The following is a 16183-nucleotide window of genomic DNA, read 5'->3' on the forward strand; positions in this document are numbered from 1 at the left end:
AATGGACCGAATCTGAGAGCTGAGATTGTTTCTCATATTATCAGTAACTGATCTGTTGTCTGTCGGTGTCAGTCCTCTTCTTCGTGACTTCAGTAATGCTGCAAATCTCGATTCCCACCTGAACATTTGATTGTCTTTTACTTTAATCTAGTGTTTATCTCTTTCTAGTAATACTATAATTATATAATCTTTTTTAAATGTGTCCTGTAAATAAATCAGGATACTGAAGTCAAATACACAAAAACACTTTTTTCTCTTTACACACAGACACCCAGGTTTAGTTTCTGAGTCTCTTCTGCTTACCAGTGACCAAAACAGTGTATTATAATGTAAAACAGCTGTTCTCTGTGAATATACAGTAAAGTGTAATTTATTCCTGTGATCAGCATCATTACTCCAGTCTTAAGTGTCACATGATCCTTCAGAAATCACTCTAATATGATGATTTGATGCTCAAGAAACATTTATGATTAATATTTCTGTATAAACCATCATACATTTTATTTCTCAGAATTATTTGATGAACAAAGTTCAAAGAAACAGCATTTATTTGAAACAATCTTTTTTTGAAACATTATAACCGTCACTATCTGAATAAAAGTGTGTTTCCCAAGAGCCGCGGTAACAGTTGAGCACAGGAACATGTGGTAATGAACACGGCAGAGAGACAGCGGTTATAAACCAAGATCTTTACTGGAGAAAGAAAGAGTTGACAGAGAGGTTAAAAGCGAACACAAACAGGGGTCATCTCTGAGATGATGATGATGATGATGATGGGGTTATATCTTGATGCGGAAGGCGGTGGCGTGCGCTCCAGCCCCAGTCTCCGCTCCTCCTCCTCCTCCACTGGTGGCGCTGGGGCCACTGGTGCTGCTGGGGCCACTGGTGCTCTTGAACAGGGCCCTCAGGATAGTCTGCGGATCCACCTCGGCCCCTGCGGGTCTGGAGCTCGAGCGAGACGATGACGGCGAGTCCTTCTGGGCCGAGCCAACCGCCCCGGGGGAGTCACTCAACCTCCTGCAACATCACCATTATGATGATCATTATTATCATTATCATCATCATCATTATTATTATCATCAACAACACAGACCACAAATCCATCACATCATGCTTCACATATCCTAATTATGACGTAATAATGACATCTAAATCTAAATTACCTTATGACGTTGAAATAATGGCATGTGACATGAATGGCAATTGACATACCAAGTCAAAATTATGACTAATTGAAATTATGATATAAATTGAAATTATGACAAGTTGAAATTACGTTAAAAAAGATGACAAATCAAAAATGACAAGTTGAAATGAAGACAAAATTATGACAAATTGAAATTATGCTGTTTAAATTATAACAAATTGAAATGAACTGAAATTGACGTAGAAATTGAGTAATTGAAATTACGCCAAATTGTAATTGACAAATTGAAATATTGACCTGTTGAAATAATGATGTAGAAATTGAAAATGTAAAATAACGAATTGAAATTATGACATAAATTGAGATTATGATGTTGCAATTATGACGTAGAAATTGACATTTAATTTATGCCAAACTGAAATTGACAACTTGAAATTATGACATTGAAGTAATGACATGTTGAAATTATGATGTAGAAATTGACTAATTGAAAATTGACAAGACATACGAAGTCGAAATTAGCAAAAAGTTAAAATTAGGACATTAAAAATTGACATTGAAAATATGAAAAACTGAAATTAAGACAAAATTATGACGTTGAAATAACGGCATGTTGAAAATTGTCATAGAAATTGAAAAAGTATAAAGTCGAAATTATGATATAGTAAGTCTTAATTACGATAAAGTCAAAATGATGAGGTTTAAATGTCGAAATTGACATACCAAATCAAAATTATGACTAATTGAAATTCTGATATAAATTGAAATTATGACGTTGAAATTATGTTAGAAAAGATGACAAATCAAAATTGACAAATTGAAATTAGGATGTTGAAATTATAACAAATTGAAATGAACACACTGAAATTGATGTAGAAATTGAGTAATTGAAATTACGCCAAATTGTAATTGACATAAATTGAAATATTGACCTATTGAAATGATGTACAAATTGAAAATGTAAAATAACAAATTAAAATTATGACAAATTGAGATTATGATGTTGAAATTATGATGTAGAAATTGACTAATTGAAAATTGACAAGACATACTAAGTCGAAATTAACAAAAAGTTAAAATTAGAACAGTAAAAATTGACAAATTGAAATTAAGAGAAAAAACTAAATTATGACGTTGAAATTATGACATGCTGAAGTTGTGATATGTTGAAATTATGACAAATTATCAGGTATGTCAATTTCAATTGTAATTGAATTCCTTTGACTTCAATTGTAGAATCTTTTAGGATTCGCAGTTTCTCTGAGAACGGCCAGTTCGTACAGTGTGAACCCGGATCAATGTTCAAAGGGACCAACAAAAATTACAAACTGAAATTATGATATAAAAAGCTGAAATTATGATGTTGAAATTATGAAATAAATAAAAAATTATGACAAATTGAAATTAAGACATACAAAATTGTCTACATATAAAAGTTGAAATTGACCAAAAAAAATAGTAATTAGAACAAGATGTTGAAATGATGAAACTGAAGTTGATGTAGTGTGTCAGTAATGAGTGTGTGTGTGTGATGGGAACTCACAGGAGGATGGGCTGCTCTGACGTGATCACACTGCCCTGCATGTGCAGGTTACACTTCATCGGCTGACCTGAACACACACACACACACATCATCAGGGCATGCTCTTCACTTTCACTTCTACAAATTATGACTGACAATATATTGTATTGTTCAGAATATAAGACCCTTTTCAAGATGTACCATTTGCGGCACCTATCTTTTTTATTTTATTGACATGTGAAAGTCTAGACCTGAATATAAGATGAACATGTTTATACAGATGAATTTCTGTCTTCTATTCGGAACAATACGGTATATATACATAATACACAATAATATATACAATATCATAATAATAATAATAATAATAATAATAATAATATAAATATCATCACACAGTGGAACTTGAATTCTTTTATTATTATTATTATTATTATTATTATTATGATTAACTCTTTCTCTGCCATGGCGTGAATGTTCGGCCTCAGTGTTTCCACTGTTATACAGCAGGGGGCGCTACTGGACTCGATCGACTCCAGCCGTGTTTATGATCGTCCTTCTGAATCTGATCTGGACCAAGTCTTTCACAAAAAACACAGTTTTCTCAGATTTTTGCTCTAAATGTTTAGCCTGACGCACTAGCGGCGCCAGGATTTTGATTGTAGGTGGGCCTCCAGAAAACTGGATGGGCCAGTTAAAATAAGCCAAAAAAAAAAAAAAAGGGGGTTCCCCTTCATCTCCGTTTCAGACCTTTTTTTTGCGGCACGTAGGACAGCGACTCATAGCCTACCTGAATTTAATGCGTAATACAGGTTTAAAAAAAAAAAAAAAAAAAAACTTAAACAGGAATTTTTGTTGCTTTTTTTAATAAAATTACAATTTAATTGAATGTATTGTTTAATAAAATTATAGGCCTATTATTTTTAGTTTATTAACAGCAGCAACAGCTGTAAAGATGAAGTTGTCGATCGTCATCTCCGTGAACGCGCCTATAGAGAGAAATGCACATCATGGATTGCATAATCAGAGAGTAGGCCTAGCCTTTTTCTTTTCGTTTTAAATTGTTAAAAAGACATTTCAAGCTTTAAGATATATTTCATGTCTGTGAGGCGTATGCTGAGTTTCGTTAAGTTAGGATTAGATGCGCTCCTGTTCACGAGCAATGCAAGTGACCGCGCGGGCGCCTCTATGATTATATTGTCTCCTATATTTATCCATGCAATTGGTTGATAAAAAAAATATTAAAATTAAGATACAATTTATACAAAACGAAATTCACTTAAAAAAGGGATTTCTAACTTAATTAAGTGGTCAAAATCATGTCTGACCCGCTCCATGTCTCTCGATATTGCGTATCCTATCTTACTCGTGCGGTTCACTTTTCATAATCAACTTAGATGAAAAAATAACATTATAATATTTTAACAAATATGAAACTAAATGAGCTTGATGGCTACAACACATATAGGCCTACAGACTCTCTATTTGTACAAATTGCTGCACATTAATTTTATTCTGAATTTTGCACACAAGGCATTTGTTTGTGCATGCATAGTAAAACATATCTGCAACATTTATCAAGTTCACTGATAATTATGCGTGCATTTATTATTATCTTAATGAATAATGTAACAAGGACGAATGAAGGCTAAACTGCGTTGTTTGTTTAGAATGGAATGGATCGCAAATAGATCCGAATGAAGGAATGTACAAAACCATAGTAGAAAATGGGTGGGCCCGGGTGGGCCTGGGCCCACCCATTTTAGGTCCGGGCCCACCCACCCACAATGGTAGCGCCGCGGCTGGCCTGACGTCGTCATACTCAGATTCTAGTCAGAATGCGATGCAGAGGCTTTGATTATGGGGCGTGTCTCAACCAAACCAGGAAAGAAAATGCCTCTGCACTCAATTGGATAGACCTACAACCAATCAGAGCAACGGAGTAAGTGTTCTTCATTCATCTTTCCGATCGACAAATGCCTTGATCGAGGCTCTATGCGTGGCTCTCTGTTACTCTTTTAAAATGAATGCGCTGTCAATATCTTCTATAACAGACACGATGGCGGCAGCCATCTTTGCTGTTAACAAATTCAACCCAAGTGCGCTCGTTGGTGACGTGGATGATTACATTACGGTTGATCATCTGTCCATCATCGTATAAAGCCCGCCCTGACCGTTTGATTGGTCCGAACAGCTCTGGTACGAGCATAGTTGCTCCACAACGGATCAAGTCCGGACCGAACTTCCCGACCTAGAATGTAGTGGGCGGGGCTAAGTTCACATGCTGTGGGCGGGGCTACGTTCAAATGGAGTGGGTGGGGCTAAGTTCGCATGCTGTGGGCGGGGCTAAGTTTGCATGCTGTGGGCGGGGCTAAGTTCGGCTGGCATCCAGGCTACAAAATGTTGCTTTTTTGGTCTCAGAGCTCAAGGTGTTGATTATGATATAATAATAATCCTTACCATCCAGGCAGCGGTTGTTGTACTTCCTGTAGGCGCTGACCGCATCATCCTTACGCACGAACACCACCTCGGCCACGCCCACTTTCAGCAGCCGCGCACGCTTCAGTGCGCCACACACACAGAACAGCTCCTGCACACACACACACACACATTACTGTGACATCAGTACACGACACACACACACACCCACTACACACTGCTGATCTACTAGTGTGTTCTGACATGTAACTGTGTCATGATTGGTCTCATCTGACAGATGAGATATTACAGTATCATCATGAGCGATCTGGCACTCCTGCTGAAACACACGTTCATGTATCTCGATCACGCATTCGCCTTATCTTTTGCTGTTAGTATTCCACTCATGCTTAAAGGCTTTAACCCTGTCACTCACACACACACACACACACACACACACACACGTGCATAAGCTCTTATATTACAGATCTGATGACTGAGTAAACTCACCACTATGTCCTCCTCCGTCACTCGAGGATGAAGATTGTGGACCGTGATCTTAGTTCCCTCCAGTGGACTGAACACAGGCTGAGACACACACACACACACACACACACACACACACAGGTTAACCCCTTCAGGTAACAGTGCTGCAACCACACACTACTGGGGTAATCCACTAATCTGAACATTATTCTTTACATTCAACAAATATTGAAGAAAACAAAAAAGATATTTTAATTAAAACATTAGATTTAACCCTTAATTGAAAGAAATACACACACCACTCTCAGCAGCTTGTCAATCTATTCACATACAAGCACTGGAGAGAGAGTGTGTGTGTGTGTGTGTGTGTGTGTGAGTGTGAGAGAGAGAGGGGGGGAGAGAGAGAGAGAGAGAGAGAGAGAGAGAGAGAGAGAGAGAGAGAGACACACTAGGGTTGCTCGATTATGGAAAAAATCATAATCATGATTATTTTGGTCTGTATTGAAATCACGATTATGTAACAATTATTTCACATGACTTTGGGAACGTGTTGCATTTATTAAAAAGACACGGTAACACTTTACAATAAGGTTAATTAGTTAACATTAGTTAATGTATTAACTAACATGAACTAACAATGAGAAATACATTTGTTACAGTATTTATTAATCTTTTTTAATACTAGTTAATAAACATACAGCTGTTCATTGTTTGTTCATGTTAGTTCACAGTGCATTAATGTTAACAAATAGAACCTTTGATTTTAATAACGTATTAGTAAATGTTGAAATTAATATTAGCTAAGATTAATAAATTCTGTAGAAGTATTGATCATGATTAGATCATGTTAACTAATGCTAATTAATGAACCTTATTGTAAAGTGTTACCAAAGACACCTTTCAACAATTCTTAAAAAAATCGAAATTTGAACATTAATTGTACTTTTTGAACTATTCAAATAAATAATACAACAGATAATACAGAGTATTTTAATAATTCCCGCAGGTCTCCCACTTATAATGGTGGAAATCCCCCCACAAACACTGATTCACTTCAGCATGTAGACTGTACGAGTAGCCAGAATTGCATCACAACTAAAGTTGAGCATTTTCACTTCTGTTTAAGTCTTATCAGTTTAAACATTCAAGCTGAGAGGGTTCACGGCTTCGGGAGGGCGGATGCGTGTGTCATTCAGAACACAAGATGAAGTTACAGCGTTCTTGCAAAACAGAACATGGCAAAATAACAGTTTTTACTCGATTGCACTATTTTGGTGATCGCTGGGAGCCGAAATCGACATTCAATTAATTGCACAATCCTAAGACACAGAGAGATAGAGAGAGATAGTGTGTGTGTGGGTGTGTGAACGAGTGTGTGTGAATGACATTGTGTGTGTGTACCTGTGGGGGTGTGTGTGTTTGTCTGCTGGCATCTCCACCCGGCTGTTGCGTGGCGGCGGTCGTCCTGGAGACAGGCTGCAGGGTCTGTGTGGGGGGGCGGGCCGTCGCCGTGGAGACGGAAGGGGGCGTGTACGAGTCGTTCTTCACCACCTTAGTGAAGGGAGTCGAGAGAGAGACAGGCAACGGCTGCAGAGAGAGAGTTAGATATATGAGAGAGACAGGCAATAAGACTGTGTGAGTGAGTGAGTGAGTGAAGAGGGAGTGAGTGAGTGAGTGAGTGAGTGAGTGAGTGAGTGAGTGTGTGTGTGTGTGAGTGAGTGAGTGAGTTGGTGAGTGGGTGAGTGAGTGAGTGAGTGAGAGTGTGAGTGAGTGAGTGAGTTGGTGAGTGAGTGATTGAGTGAGTGTGAGTGAGTGAGTGAGTTGGTGAGTGAGTGAGTGAGTGAGTTGGTGAGTGAGTGAGTGAGTGAGAGTGTGTGTGTGTGTGTGTGAGTGAGTGAGTGAGTGAGTGAGTGAGTTGGTGAGTGAGTGAGTTGGTGAGTGAGTGGGTGAGTGTTGGTGAGTGAGTGAGTGAGTGAGTGTGTGTGTGTGTGTGTGTGAGTGAGTGAGTGAGTTGGTGAGTGAGTGAGTTGGTGAGTGAGTGGGTGAGTGTTGGTGAGTGAGTGAGTTGGTGGGTGAGTGAGTGGGTGTGTGTGTGTGTGAGTGAGTGAGTGAGTGAGTGAGTGAGTGAGTGAGATGGTGAGTGAGTGAGTGAGTTGGTGAGTGAGTGAGTGAGTGTGTGAGTGAGTGAGTGAGTGAGTGAGTGAGTGAGTTGGTGAGTGAGTGGGTGAGTTGGTGAGTGAGTGAGTGTTGGTGAGTGTTGGTGAGTGTTGGTGAGTGTTGGTGAGTGTTGGTGAGTGTTGGTGAGTGTTGGTGAGTGTTGGTGAGTGAGTGGGTGAGTGAGTGGGTGAGTGAGTCGGTGAGTGAGTCGGTGAGTCGGTGAGTGTTGGTGAGTGAGTGAGTGAGTGAGTTGGTGAGTGAGTGAGTGAGAGTGTGTGTGTGTGTGAGAGTGAGTGAGTGAGTTGGTGAGTGAGTGAGTTGGTGAGTGAGTGAGTGTTGGTGAGTGTTGGTGAGTGAGTGAGTTGGTGAGTGAGTGAGTGAGTGTTGGTGAGTGAGTGAGTGAGTGAGTGAGTTGGTGAGTGAGTGAGTTGGTGGGTGAGTGAGTGAGTGAGTGTGTGTGTGAGTGAGTGAGTGAGTTGGTGAGTGAGTGAGTTGGTGAGTGAGTGGGTGAGTGTTGGTGAGTGAGTGAGTGAGTGTTGGTGAGTGAGTGGGTGAGTGTTGGTGGGTGAGTGAGTGGGTGAGTGAGTGGGTGAGTGGGTGGGTGAGTGTTTGTGTGTGAGTGTGAGGGAGTCTCACTCGTGTCTGCAGGTTGTTGGCTGTGGTGAACTTCATCTGTTTGTTGGGCATCACTCCTCCACCATCCTCATCTTCATCGGCAGCAGACACACCCTACAGAGAGAGAACAGAGAGTGTGTTCAGCGTGTCGTTCACCATAACAGTGATGCGTGGGTCATGTGACAGACCCTTGCAGTGAGAGACCAGAGAGTGTGTTCTCATCATAACAGTGATGCGCGAGTCATGTGACACTGACCGGAGCCGCTCGGCTGGGAACGTTGATGCGGATCCCGCTGGTCATTCCCACAGGCCTCTGCTGCACACACACACACACACACGAACAACATCAGTTACCTGTCAATCACGGGTCAGAGCGCTCTGATTGGCCAGCTACAGTAACAGCTGACAGGAAGTGACAGCTCAGCGCTCCTGAACTAAAGTTACTGAAAATCATTTCTACACATCAAGTTGAAAAAAAAAACTTGCACCTTTTTTCTCCAATCAAATTTCAAGCAATGCATAATCATCATGTTGAACAGTGCGCATCTGAAGCGTCTCGATAACAATAACCCTGATCTGAACCATCGTTTGGGTCACATGATGTTAATCTTGCCAGTCATTGGCTCACCTGGATGGTTTTGGTGATCTTCAGAGCTGCTGCAAGCTGATTGGACGTCGGTGGGACGCTCCTCTTTAAGCTCAGCCTATCGCGGGCATCGACGACTCTGGTGATCCCGCCCCCGGGCTGCAAGGCCACGCCCCCTCTGGGTCCGGTGTTGTGGATGTGTATGTGTGGGACGACGGGTTTGGCGGGTGACGGCGGCACCGAGGCGATCGCGGGCGTCAGCTGGTGTTTGCGCGAGTTGATGGTCTGCCGCGCATCCTGTACCACCGCGCCTGCGCTGCCCCCTCTGGCCCGGATACGGAACCGCGCGTCTTTCTGCGCTAGCTTCTCCCGCGCATCCTTCTGCGCTAGCTTCTCCCGCGCGTCCTTCACCTGAAACGCTGGACGACAGACAGAAAACTAGAGTCTGCAGCACTGTAAACCTGAATGAGTTGGCAAAACTCAAAAAATATAAGACAATCAGTTGCATTAAAATTTTTCATTAAAAGTTAAGAAATTCATTTATTTATTTTGGATTCATACATTTTGTTCACAACTTGAAATGTTTGAGTACACCAATTCAGACATTTAAAGGTGCAGTGTGTAATTTCAGCGGCATCTAGTGGTGAGGTTGTGAACTGCACCCAACAGAAGTTACGGTGGCTGACAGGAAGTGATGTCATCAATTGAGACAGCAAAGAGTAGCCAGTTAAAAATGAGGTTTCTTTACAAAGCTAAATTAAGAAATTATGTTTAATTGATTATTCAGTAAAACAATGTTATTGTGAATATTATCGTTTCTTGTTCAGCATTGTGTCAGTGTTTTATTCGCTGACTTTAGCGAGCTTCTTTGCACAAAGAACAACAGTGGAAAAATGCATTTGTCCGTTCAGGGCCACTGTAGAAACACGATGTAAGCGGACCTGCGGTGTGTGTAGAGAGAAATGCCTCATTCTAAGCTAATAAACATAACGGTTCATTATGAACGGTCTTTACACACCACTGAAAACATAGTTATGTATATGATAATGCATTTCTGTCAACAGATCCTCCTGAATATTACACACTGCACCTTTAGCTTAAAATGTTCATGTACCCTCAATGAGAGAATCTGTATTCGTTTAAACTTAGCTAGCTAACAAGCTAGTTCAATAAACGTTAACTTGCTAATTTGCTAACATGTTAACGGTAGCATAGCACTTGCTGTATGAGTGCAGCAACATAAAGCTTTTAACATATATTTGCTCCCAAACCCTCAAGCTCATGCACCACTTCCTAAAAACATCATCAACAAAAATTATTCTAAATTAGCATTAAAAAACATAAAAAATAACATTAATCTTGCACAAAAAAAAAATTATATTACACTTAATTTTAGCATTCACTCTCCCTTTCGAGTGCCATGGGCAAAGCATGCTGGGAGATAGAAATCCAAGCCCAGTTTCAGTTAGACTTAAGTTCGTCTAAAATCAAATAAATCATTTCATAAAACTCAAAACCATGAAACAGTTCGGTTTACTTAAAATATATTAGTTCTGTGAACTTGAAAGAAAAAGAAAGTGCTGAATACTCAGTTATTACTCAGACTGAACTAATTAGTTTAAGTTGGTCCTACTCAAACCGATCAGTTATTAGAGTGTCAGGGTTTACAGTGAGGGAATAACAGCTTGATGGACGTGGATCTCAGGGCGTTTACCTCCTGTGGCTCCGCCCACTCCCAGCCGCTGTTTGACATCACTACTGCCGATCTTCTGCCGCGCATCGAAGGTCCTGCCCACCGACCCCGCCCCTCTGCCATATACGGGCCTGTGGGCGGGACAGACACACATTCGCTCATGAATATTCATCAAGACAACATGCAAACGGCCTTTCTTACTCGTGTGTGTGATTCTCACATCAATCAGAATCAAAATTAGCTTTATTATCCAGTGTGTTAGTTCATATTATATCAGTCAGAATAAACATTAGCTCATTAGCGCATTCAGCCGCTCAGTGCAGTTTACCCCAGCGGAAAATATGTGTTTGTTGGAGGAGTATAACAGTTATAAGGACATTTTACTCGGGAAATTTAGCGGAGAATGTAGTAACAAGAAGAAATGTTTAAATTATGAGCCATTTTCCCTTTTCTTTTGGCTGTATGTAATGTAACTGATTGTTACTGCTGGTTGCCAAGGTAACAGAGTCTTAGACCTAAGTTAGTCTGGGGGTAATAGGTGTCTAATTAAGTCAGTCTTTATTTCTGTGAAACAGTCTAACTTGCATTTAGTCTATGAGCAGATTATAGACTAGTCTAACACTATAGACCGGTCTAAAACAGCTCTGTGAAACCGGCCCCTAAACAAAGAAAGTAAATGGTATGCGAAAATGTTATATATATATACATTATTTGTAACAGAAAAGGCAAACAATCAGGTTAAAAATACTTAATCATTTCCCATCAACATTCAGCAAATGCACATGTACATCATTTAAACAAATCCCTGAATATCTAATAAGCATTTAATATCACAAAGCTTGCAGAGTTAATGGAGTCCAGCGGTGATATCTTGTGAAGAGTGTGTTTATGCAGTTTTCTAACCTGAAGAACGCGTCAGGTGTGATCCTAATATAGCAGAGCACCTGAAAGACCGACGCCCAGATCTACATAAATGATTTCGAGAGGTTGGGAACTCCTCTTATTTTAACATTTCTGAAGCATTACCCAAGATGGCCTAGTATTGCTGTTGATATGAGTGTGGGTTGTCTCGTTTTTTCAACGTAATTCTTAAAGTTAATATAAATTTCAAATGTAAATTAACTTGTGCTTATTTAACTTTATTAAAAAAATTATTATTTAATTCTGCAGTTTGCCTTCATTAGCGATTATCATCCATTTGATTACACAGATACTAATTAAACTAAACTGAGCTAGACAATGACATCTCTGAATTCAGTAATGAAATGCCTTTAACTGAAAATGTAATGTTTAATCTCATTATTATACATTACTGACACTATCCTCCAGTGTGATACTGTTAAGTGATTTGACACAATCTGTGTTGTTAAAAGCACTATATAAATAAAGGTGACTTTGGCTTCATGTCTATCCAGTGAGTAACGTTCGCGTTTAAATCTGTTCATCAAATAGCGTTAATGTATTAACCAGCATTTATGCTTTTAAACAAGTGCACTACCTCTGGACATTTTTGTTCATGTAAAATATTCCTCATTGTCATGTTCTAGACTTGTTATATTTAGCTTTAAATAAAAAAAAATACCCCCTCCGTGGTATCGAATATCGATATTTTTCAAGGTATCGAAGTTAGAAATTCTAGTATTGTGACAACACTAGTATGCTGTATAATATTAGCGTTACCTTGTCTTTATTTGAAGAAATATGATTACCAGTGCGCACAAAATTACCAGATTAATGAGTGCCGTTACAGTGTTTACTTCCTCTTTATTCACATATTTTTAAACAATTACTTTATTTGTAAAAAAAAAACACTGTAATAGGATTGCAGATTCAAGAAGTTGCCATCTAAAGTGTAAGCATGTTTATTTTAAAGATTTCTTCTCTAATTTATAATTTAACTAAATATATATATATAGTATATGTAAAGTAAATATAAACTATATATTAAATAAATATAAAGTATATAAGCTTTATATCGGCCACCCTACTCTCTAAGATATCGGCAATCAAAAAAACAATATTTGTCGACCATTATTTAGTTCATATTATATAATTTAAAATCATTATATCAGTCAGAATCAAAATTAGCTTTATTATCCAGTGTGTTAGTTCACATCAGTCAATTTTCATTCTGACTGGTACAAGAGTAAGAAATGCCGTTTGTTTATGTACACACTCAAACATGTATGCTTTATGTTACACGCGATACGGATTATAGTCAGTTACTTTGAGTCGAGAGTGTTTGATTGTAACGTTACGCACTTCTGTCGATCGACGGATATCGGCCGATACATCAATCAATGGCTGAACGAAGCGTGTTTCTGTAACACAGCCGTGTACACACCCGCGTTCAGCGATATACGGTAACGCTTGCAGTGTGAGATAATGCGAATATAAACGATAAGTTACATTAAGGAATGTACGGGGTTTGTTTGTACAAACAGCCACATAAACGCGATGGACGCCATGAGCCACGCGCGTCAGCCAATCACAACACGACAACGGCCATCTTAGCCAATCAGCGGCAGGGGAAGGCGGGACATCTCGCGCGCTAAGAACCTTACACGACTGCGTTTATAAAAGCAGAATAACGCTAAAACACCGTAGCGGTTTATAGTATCGCTGTATAAAGTGTTGGGAAAGGTTTACCTCTTACTGACTCCCCGAGGGTTAAAACTGCGGCGACGAATCACTTCATCCAGAGAGAGATCCGCCATTTCTACCGTTGCTGGATTCCGTATAGACACCAGTGCGCGTGCGCGTGACGCACATATGGGCGGGGCGAAACAATGCGTGACGGCCAGCAGAGAGGGTCAAAACACACGCATGAAACGCGAAGACGCAAGACGGTTAAATCACTGCTCATTGTTAGCAATTGTTTACATCCACAATTATAAGCCTTGCGTTATTCAAGAGATAAAGCATTACAAATAGAAACAATTTCAAAGCTAATTTATACTGTTTTCAAATTACTTATGCTATGGAGTAAAACGATGTGTGTATTTGATTAAATATAAAAATAAAAAACTGTAATATTGTGAAATATTATTCCAATGTAAATCAGCTGTTTTCTATGTGAATATATATATTAAAGTTTAATTTATACCTGTGATCAAAGCTGAACTTTCAGCATCATTACTCCAGTCTTCAGTGTCACATGATCCTTCAGAAATCACTCTAATATGATGATCTGATGATCAAGAAACATTTATGATTATTATCAGTGTTGAAAACAGTTATTTACACTTTTATTTCAGGATTCTTTGATGAATAGAAAGTTCATAAGAACAGTGTTTATCTGAAATGGAAAGCTTTTGTAACAGTAAACACTACCGTTCAAAAGTTTGGGGTCAGAAATAAAAATAATAAATAATAAATCTTCTTTTAAAAACATTAAAAATCTTATCGATCCTAAACCTTTGACTGATACAAATTAATAAAAATAATGAAATAATGCCTTGCTATTTTACAAAATCTTAAATGTATAAAATGAAAGCACAGTTTTAACAGTTTTTTTTGTTTGTACTCTCCATAACAGTAACAATATAACTTTAGCACCACAAAAACAGGTTTCTGCTAGCTTGAATATACAGCGATGAAATAGCCCATGGAACGCAAATTAATAATGTATGTCTCGTTTCCAAATATCACATGTTAATGTAGTAAAAGATCACGAGAAAACACTTTTACACACAGCAAGAAGTCTGAACATGCGAAACCAACTCCCACAGCCAATCAGAACAGCGAAGCGCCGTGACGTCACCCACGATCCCACAATGCACTGTCTGAAGACCACATTCACATCATAAAGTGAGCTTTTTTTACCATCAAATGCTAATAATTGAATGGTATATGATAACAATGTTCTAGTGAAGTGTACTAAGAAGCATCTCCTGACTGAGTGACACACTGACCTCTCCTCACCGTCACTGTGCACAGCGGCGCGCGTGACCCGTACTGAGAGCGCGCGCTCTAACGAGTCATGCCTTAAACTGATGAGTAAGGAAAATAACGACGCGGGGTGACGCCCGTGTCCTCGCTCATTCTCGCGAGAGAAATTTTTGAACGGGTACAGGTCCGTCCGCTGAGGTGACTCGCCTACTTTGTGAGATGCCTCGCGGAACCAGGATCTGCCCCGACACACCCAATCCAGAGTAAATAATGAAAAATGTGGAATCATCTGATCGATTCCAGATCTGCTCGAGAATCTATGACTTATGGAGAGAGTTAAAGATCGATTATGTGATGCTTGTGATCAGAAGTTTTAAAGCTGCGATTCCTCAGGGAGCCACAAGGGAGCGCTAGAGGTCCGTGGAACACTCGAGAGAAGAAACAAGTAAATTCAATAAATAACGTGATTAAATTAAGTACATTAGGTTAAAATACAGTTTTGTTCAAAAAACAAAACAAAAAAACAATGATTAAAATCATTAAATAACATTTGATTAAAATTAATTAAATAGTAAATAATTAAATAATACAGTAAATAATATTTTACTAGATTTAAATAAATACAGAAAACTTGATTTAGATAAATAAAAATAAGAAAAGCAGTGTAAAAAAAAAAATATATATATATATATATATTAAAAAAAATCTGTGGTTTCATCATTTGAATATGCAAACGCTAAGCAAATTAACTGAATCGCGGTTTACCTTTAGTGAAAGTGTGAAGCCTGATTTATTTAGGGCGGTTCATTAAGAATTATTAAAGTAAAAATGTTTAATAGTTTGTTTTAGAGAGCAGATTTATTCTACAATAACCTTATATGGATATTATTTTCATTTATTCATACACGTTACATTATAAATAAACACAATTTGTGTAAAATAAATAATATCAACCAAATGGCAAATGTCACAATCTGGGAGTTCAGCTGGCAATAACTATAATAACTATAACATAAAATGATGACATGAAATGATCAAATAAATGTAATGATGACAATAACTGTAACAGTAACTATATTGATAACTGTACCAATAACTATATTGATAACTGTAAAGATAACAATAATTGTAAGGAGCATCTCCTGACTGAGTGAAACACTGACCTCTCCTCACCGTCACTGTGCACAGCGGCGCGCGTGACCCGTACTGAGAGCGCGCGCACTGACGAGTCATGCCTTAAACTGATGAGTAAGGAAAATAACGACGCGGGGTGACGCCCGTGTCCTCGCTCATTCTCGCGAGAGGAATTTTTGAACGGGTACAGGTCCGTCCGCTGAGGTGACTCGCCTACTTCGTGAGATGCCTCGCGGAACCAGGATCTGCCCCGACACACCCAATCACTGTTAATTAAGAGAGACTTTATAATCGATTATGAGGTACTTGTAATCAGGAGTTTCGAAGCTGCGATTTCTCAGAGAGCCACAAGAGAGCGCTAGAGGTCCCACTCGAGAGAGGCCAAAACTAAATAAATAACGTGATTAAAATAAAATAAAAAATATATAAATACATTAGATTAAAATACAGTTTTATTTAAATACAAAATAAAATAAAAAAATGATTAAAAAAAAATTAAAATAACATTTGATTAAAGTAAATTAAATAATTAAA

General features: G+C 38.7%; 1 protein-coding gene and 1 long non-coding RNA gene across 3 annotated transcripts; both read right to left on the reverse strand.

Moving 5' to 3' along the window:
• Positions 1-674: 674 nt before the first annotated feature.
• poldip3 (polymerase (DNA-directed), delta interacting protein 3) lies at positions 675-13426 on the reverse strand. 2 transcript variants are annotated; one of them, XM_084110582.1, is made up of 10 exons: positions 13274-13426; positions 10646-10755; positions 8974-9350; positions 8602-8658; positions 8367-8459; positions 6975-7160; positions 5598-5675; positions 5130-5259; positions 2691-2757; positions 675-1017 (listed from the first exon to the last, which is right to left on the reverse strand). In XM_084110582.1, exons 1-10 carry the CDS (start codon positions 13339-13341, stop codon positions 780-782), a joined length of 1404 nt encoding a protein of 467 aa, XP_083966708.1. In that variant the 5' UTR covers positions 13342-13426; the 3' UTR covers positions 675-779. The 2 variants fall into 2 exon arrangements, with proteins under 2 accessions (XP_083966708.1, XP_083966707.1); XM_084110581.1 differs by having other exon boundaries at positions 8602-8661.
• Positions 13427-13729: 303 nt separating this feature from the next.
• On the reverse strand, positions 13730-15132 carry LOC311080590. The gene is made up of 3 exons (XR_014605648.1): positions 14539-15132; positions 14319-14409; positions 13730-13814 (listed from the first exon to the last, which is right to left on the reverse strand). It is a non-coding gene; the product is annotated as an uncharacterized lncRNA (long non-coding RNA).
• Positions 15133-16183: the final 1051 nt, after the last annotated feature.

This window comes from Abramis brama (assembly GCF_963993115.1).
Source record: "Abramis brama genome assembly, chromosome: 1".
In the NCBI taxonomy this organism is placed as follows: Eukaryota; Metazoa; Chordata; class Actinopteri; order Cypriniformes; family Leuciscidae; genus Abramis; species Abramis brama.

Coding starts and splice junctions, on each gene's coding strand:
- poldip3 (XM_084110581.1), bottom strand. CDS start 13,341: ATGGCGGATCTCTCTCTGGATGAAGTGATTCGTCGCCGCAGTTTTAAC. Junction 10,756..13,273: donor CCTCGGGGAGTCAGTAAGAG/GTAAACCTTTCC, acceptor TCCCGCCCACAG/GCCCGTATATGGCAGAGGGG. Junction 7,161..8,366: donor CCAACAACCTGCAGACACGA/GTGAGACTCCCT, acceptor CTCTCTCTGCAG/CCGTTGCCTGTCTCTCTCTC.